The sequence below is a fragment of the Myotis myotis genome, unplaced genomic scaffold, assembly GCF_014108235.1.
Source record: "Myotis myotis isolate mMyoMyo1 unplaced genomic scaffold, mMyoMyo1.p scaffold_m19_p_9, whole genome shotgun sequence".
Classification (NCBI taxonomy): domain Eukaryota; kingdom Metazoa; phylum Chordata; class Mammalia; order Chiroptera; family Vespertilionidae; genus Myotis; species Myotis myotis.
The window spans coordinates 89207331-89214149 of NW_023416401.1; the positions used below are offsets into that span (position 1 = coordinate 89207331).

Consider the following 6819-nt stretch of genomic DNA (forward strand, 5'->3'; position numbering starts at 1 on the left):
CCTTCCCCCCAAGTCCATTGTTAGCAACTGTTCTTCGCCATCCCCTGCACCCCCATCTCAGGCTGCCCAGGCCGGAGGGACACAGGGTTTAGGAGTCAAGGGTCTGGAAAGGCTTGGGAGGCAGGGCTGACCCCTCGACCGACATCACCTATCAGGTCAGGGGCAGGGAGGACAGGGACCAAGGCCTCTGGGGCTGAGTCCAGTTCAGTCCTGCTTTTGAATCCACATCCTGGGGACTTGCCTTCCTAAGTCAGTCACCCCCTCAGAGAGCTCCGGGACGCAGAGGCTGCCTGCACCAGTCTCCTCCATTCCCCAACCCCCAGCTCCCAAAGGTGTGCTCGGGATAGGGCAGGTGCCGGTTGGTAGTTGTTCAATGACCAGGGCCCGCCTCGGGGTCCCTGGCAAAGGCTGAAGAGGCCTCGGGAAGCAGGTGCACACGTGCCAGGGCTCAGACTGAGATGTGGCCCTGCCTGCACCCCCAGGGCTCTGTGCTGCTGGGCAGGGCTGGCTGTGGGTAGGAGGAGGGGGGGCCTGGGCCTGGTTTTGCAAGTTGTTTGCTGGGAGCTCAGGGAAGCACACTGAGGACCTGGAAGAGCGGGTCCATCCTCTGCACCCCCCAGTCTGGCTGCCCTCGGCTGGGCCTTAGCGAAATGGAAGCGTGGGTGGGCGTCCCTCTGGCCCCCGGCGCACTCTTGGTCTGCTCAAGGAAACCACTGGCAGGCAATGAGCCCCAGCCAGCAGGACAAGAGCAAAGGGGACAACAGAACGCAGGGCTAGAAAGGGTGATGAGGGGCCAGGCTCAGCTGTCACACCACATGCCGAGAGTCCATCTCGCAAGCCCACACCTGGTGCTGGACCGCCAGGGACCGTGCGCAAAGGCAGCCTTTGGTCTTGAACTCTAGGAAATGACCAGGCAACATTCTGCGCTGGGAGAGGAAAAGAAAACCCCCTTCACTAGGATGATAGGCAGAGCACAGGAGGGCTGGGGCTGGGGCTGGGCCTGGGCTGGACACACCCTTGGGTCACACTGGGGGGAGCTGGGTCAGCTGGTCCCATCACTGTGATGACCAGTCGTGTTGGGCTCACACTGGTGAAGGGCATCTCTCCCAGGGTCTGAGGATTCCGTGAAGATCTTGCCCTTGGGCACAAAGCAAGGATGCGTGAAATTGTGCACATTCAGATCGGCCAGTGTGGTAACCAGATCGGAGCCAAGGTAAGGCGCCTGCATTCCTAGCAATAGCTTCACCATGGTCCATGGCGCCACGGTCCATGGTGCAGCCAACCAAGAAACTGCCCTCCGTCAGCTGAACAGACAGCATGCACTTGCTGGGCGTTTGATTATTAAACAGGCTTTAATTAGAGACTCAGGAATTAGCAAAGGTTTAAAGGGTTAATTTAATTCATGTTAATTTTGTGGAGTCTCTTGTGTACGATACACATCAACTATTTTTACTTTTATCATCTTTAAGCAATGAACTTTTTATATCTGAAAACAGTAATTTGTCTCCAAACATTTTCCAGAGTTTGTTGGGAAACGTTCAACACCATATCATGAAGCTATCCTTCCCTCCTCTTTAGGTTATAAAGTTAAAAAGGATCAACTGCTGTTCCATTTAATATGCAACAGAAAAGTAAAAGGTAAACCTACAAGGTTTGTGCCCAGTAGCAATAAGAATTAAAATAGACCCTCTGGAATATAAATGAGTTTTTCTCTTCCCCTCTTAAAATGTCTCAAAGGACCTGGCTCAGCTGGTAATGCTAAGAAAACAATGAGGGCGCCCAATGCCTCCAGCCCTAATCTGAAGATGACCAATTCTATAGTATCTGATTGTTCTCATTGCTGTTTTTAAATTGCTTTTACAAGTATGAACTGTATTAAAACTGTCTTTAAAATTTAAAAAAAAAACTGGTGAAAGACAGCATAAAATTTACCACCTAACTATCCCTCTCCCCTCCTCCGCTCTTATTAAATTCAGGCTATTGTATTTAACTATTTAAAAGAGTATCACTCAGTGCCTCTTGCAAACCTGGAACTCTGTCCCTGCTAAATAGTAACCCCGCATTCCTCTCCCCAGCCCTGGCCCCACCAGCCTACTCCGTCTCAGTTTGACTTCTCTAGGTCCCTTATGTAAGTTGAGTCATCAGGATTTGTCCTTTTGTGTCACTGAGCACAATGTCCTCAGGTTCATCCAGGCTATAGCAGGTGACTCGATTTCCTTCCTTTCTTTTTAAAAAATCCTCATCTGAGGACGTTCTCATTGATTTCAGAGAGGAAGGGAGAAACATTGATGTGATAAATACCAATCGATTGTCTCCCAGAAGCCCCAGACTGGGGATCGAACCTGCAACCTAGGTATAATGTCCTGACTGGGAGTGAACCCACAACCTTTTGGTGCACCAGACGATGCTCCAACCAGCTGAGCCACCCAGCCAGGCTCCTTCCTTTCCTAAGGCTGAATATCGCTTGTGTGGGTGGACTGCATTTTGTTACCATTCATCCCCGATGGACACTGGGCTGGTTCCCACTTTCTGCTGCTGTGGATGCTGCTGCTATGCAGAAACCAGTCTTTGAACGCAGGGGTTTAAACCCTGGGACAAAGACGACGACTGCTTGAAGGGAAGCAGCAGCCTTCCACACGACAGTGATAAGATGTTCAAACTACAGCCCACAGAGGGGGCCCAAGCCCCCACGGCCCTGACGCTGCAAGATAATGTGCACGGAGGCCCTTGAGAGGGAGAGCAGTCCAGATAGGGCCCTCGCTCTCACTCCAGAGCTCTGTGGCCTCCAGGCCAGAACCACAGCGACTATTTATTATTTGGGTCCATAAGAACTTGAAGTTACGCTTAACTTGTGGTATCACAGAGCTTAACTTCATTGACTCTTCCACACCCTGAACAGTGTTGGGCACTTACTGCCAGTAAGACCGTGGTCGGAGCAGAGCCCGCATTCACAAGAGGTGGCTGGTGACGTGAGCATAGATGCTTTCATTGCACGGGACGATGGGCTTCTCCAGGGCAATGAAAAGAAGGCGTCCGGTAACTGTTTCCATACTGAGAGCTTGGCATGTATGTACATTAATAAGTACTGTCTGTGTGATTGAAGGTGCAATGTGTTTCAAACAGTCACAAGAGGGTAAGCTATGCGTGATTTTAACTGTGTGCACACCTGATCATCAAAATGCACATTGCTTGCATCGGGCATAGATGTCCCAGTTATGGGCTTTTGAGTAAACTGCATGAAAATAAACCTCCAACCCGGGCTGGGAAGGAGCCTGCAACCAAGGTATGTGCCCTTGACTGGAATCAAACCTGGGACCGTTTAGTCTGCAGGCCGACACCCTATCCACTGAGCCAAACCGGCTAGGCCTGGAGTCTATACTGTATATGCTTGGAGCACTACAGGTGAAATTAGAGCTACACTGTGATGTGAAATGCTAAACAACAGCTTTAAGGTATACAACAGCCTGAATTTAGTAAGAGCAAAATCCAACTTCATGTATGTTGCCAGTTCATTTGGGGAATGCAGGTGGGTATGGAATACAGTCTTCAGATGCCTGTGTAGGAGAGGCACAAAGGAATGATGCCACGGAGAGGATTTATGAAAAGGACCAAAAGCACGTCTTGGGAAGGGACAGGCCGGGAGACCCAGGGAGGCAGGCCCAGGGCCACCTCCCGTCTTCCTGTCCCACCTGCAGCCAACACAGCCTTTTTCGAGTCCCTCTGCGCACTGACCACCCCTCCTCTGCTTTCAGTTCTGGGAGGTGATTGGTGAGGAGCATGGCATCGACTCGGTTGGGAGCTATGGCGGGGACTGCGCCCTGCAGCTGGAGAGGATCAGCGTGTATTACAACGAGGCCCACGGTAGGGTGCTGTGCTCGGGGCGGCCAGTGCTCACAGGAGACCACGAGATGTCCATGGGTAGACGTCTGGGCACCTCCGCAGGACACTGAGTGACGGGTTCCCCAAGCCCTGTTCAAAGAAGTCACTAAGGGGAGGGGTGGGGGGGGGGGGGACATGTCTTAACACGTGCCGTTTAAGCACCAGCCTTCCCATTTGGTTTTTAAGTAAAAACCAGCAGCACTTCCAATAGGAACAGAATCTCTGTCATTGGCAACATAACAAACAAAACAATAATGGAAACATAATGTTTAAGGCATTTGTAAATTTGTGTGTTGTCAGGGTCCGGGTATGATTGCGAATCTCTGTCTACCGAAGACACCATTTTTTTCTTGGGGTGGGGGGGGACAGTATCACAAGGTTCCATTTTGATGAAACATTAATTTTTATTTTATTTTATAAATATTTTTCTTGATTTCAGAGAAGAAGGGAGAGGGAGAAAGAGAAACATCAATGATGAGAATCACTGATCAGCTGCCTCCTGCACATTCCCTACTGAGGGTGGAGCCCACAACCCAGGCATGTGTCCTTGACCAGAGTCGAACTGGGGACCTTTCAGTCCCCAGGCCGACGCTCTATCCACTGAGCAAACTGGTCAGGGCGAAACATTAACTTTTAGAAAAAACAATAGTTTGCTGACTTCTTCCTATCTTTCTGCACAGATAAGAAATATGTGCCCCGAGCCGTCTTGGTGGACCTGGAACCTGGGACGATGGACAGCATCCGATCTAGCAAATTGGGAAGCCTCTTTCAACCAGACAGTTTTGTCCATGGTAGGTTTTTCCCGAAGGTTCCATTGGGATGAGAGAAGGATGCCTGCTGATGGCGTCCTCCTCTCTCCACCCTGCCTCCTCTGCCTCTGGGTAGATAACCACGTGTCCTCTGCCACAGGTAACTCTGGGGCTGGCAACAACTGGGCCAAGGGCCACTACACGGAGGGAGCGGAGCTGCTGGACAGTGTCCTGGACGTGGTGCGGGGCGAGAGCGAGGCCTGCGACTGCCTGCAGGGCTTCCAGATCGTGCACTCGCTGGGCGGGGGCACCGGCTCAGGGATGGGCACGCTGCTCATGAACAAGATCCGGGAGGAGTACCCCGACCGCATCCTCAACTCCTTCAGCGTCATGCCCTCGCCCAAGGTGTCGGACACGGTGGTGGAGCCCTACAACGCCGTGCTGTCCATCCACCAGCTGATTGAGAACGCCGACGCCTGCTTCTGCATCGACAATGAGGCCCTCTACGACATCTGCTTCCGCACCCTGAAGCTGACCACGCCCACCTACGGAGACCTCAACCACCTGGTGTCCTTGACCATGAGTGGCATCACCACCTCCCTCCGGTTCCCGGGCCAGCTCAATGCCGACCTGCGCAAGCTGGCCGTGAACATGGTCCCCTTCCCCCGCCTGCACTTCTTCATTCCCGGCTTCGCCCCGCTCACGGCGCAGGGCAGCCAGCAGTACCGGGCCCTCTCGGTGGCCGAGCTCACCCAGCAGATGTTTGATGCCCGCAACACCATGGCTGCCTGTGACCCCCGGCACGGCCGCTACTTGACGGTGGCCTGCATCTTCCGAGGGAAGATGTCCACCAAGGAGGTGGACGAGCAGATGCTCACCGTGCAGACCCGGAGCAGCAGCTGCTTCGTGGACTGGATCCCCAACAACGTCAAGGTGGCCGTCTGCGACATCCCGCCCCCAGGGCTGAGCATGGCCGCCACCTTTATCGGCAACAGCACGGCCATCCAGGAGCTGTTCACCAGGATGTCCGAGCACTTCGCGGCCATGTTCCGGAGGAAGGCTTTCGTGCACTGGTACACTGGCGAGGGCATGGACATCGACGAGTTTGTGGAGGCCGAGAGCAACATCCATGACCTGGTGTCCGAGTACCAGCAGATTCAAGACGCCAAAGCAGGTCTGGAGGAAGATGACGAGGTGTTGGGGGAGGCAGAAATGGAAGCAGAGGATAAGGAGGGTTAACCAAGAGAGGCGGGCATGGGAGCGGCTCTCCACACGAGTGCTCTGGGCAGCAATCCCAAGGCTGCTCTGCTGGGCAGCACCGAGGACACTGCACACAGCCACTCAGCGCGAGCTCGGACACAGACACAGGCAGGGGCGGTGGGCGGGAGGGATGGGGGGGGACATCACTGATGGCTTCAGGCTCTTCCCTGGTGCTGTATTCCATGCACATTGTCTGCACTCCTTTGAATAGTAAAGTGAATTTCTCACAAAGGGTTCTCTTTGTCTACAACTTTGTTTACTGTATGAACAGCACGCGCAGGCAGCAGGACAGCACATGGTATGTGGGGAGGATGGTACCTTGTAACTGTCAGTGCATCTGGACTCCTGACTCGGTGTCCCGGGCTGCTAGGACTCTGCCCAGCACCCCACCTCTCACACTTGCTGGCTTCCAGGAAAGCCAGGTGACCAAGTGGTATTGGGGAGTCACACAGCTGAGGCAAGTGAGTCAACACCCACCAGGAAATTGTGTAGTCCTTGTGCACAACGCAGCCACCGACTGGACTGGAAAGGGGGAAAGGAAGGGGAGAAAAGTGCAGGCCAAAACCCAAACCAGAAACGACAGGCAAAACTCAGGAACAAAACTCAGGAATACCCACCAACCCATGCCTGTTACCAGCTTTCAACACACACATGTACTATTTACGTTTCTTACTAGTGTTAGACTCTGGGACCTCACTGACCACTCTCTTTGGTGGTCAACCAAAGACCTGCAGCGGTTCTCAACCTGTGGGTCGCGACCATCGGAAAAACACATATAGCATATCAGATACTTACATTACGATTCATAACAGTAGCAAAATGACAGTTATGAAGTAGCCACGAAAATAATTTTATGGTTGGGGGTCACCACAACATGAGGAACTGTATTAAAGGGTCGTGGCATTAGGAAGGTTGAGAATCACTAAGGCTG

At 52.9% G+C, this 6819-nt stretch overlaps 1 protein-coding gene across 1 annotated transcript; it reads left to right on the top strand.

Moving 5' to 3' along the window:
* Window positions 1–1014: 1014 nt before the first annotated feature.
* On the top strand, window positions 1015–6119 carry TUBB1 (tubulin beta 1 class VI). Its single transcript, XM_036322117.1, has 4 exons — window positions 1015–1213; window positions 3753–3861; window positions 4560–4670; window positions 4789–6119. Exons 1-4 carry the CDS (start codon window positions 1157–1159, stop codon window positions 5865–5867), a joined length of 1356 nt encoding a protein of 451 aa, XP_036178010.1. The 5' UTR covers window positions 1015–1156; the 3' UTR covers window positions 5868–6119.
* Window positions 6120–6819: the final 700 nt, after the last annotated feature.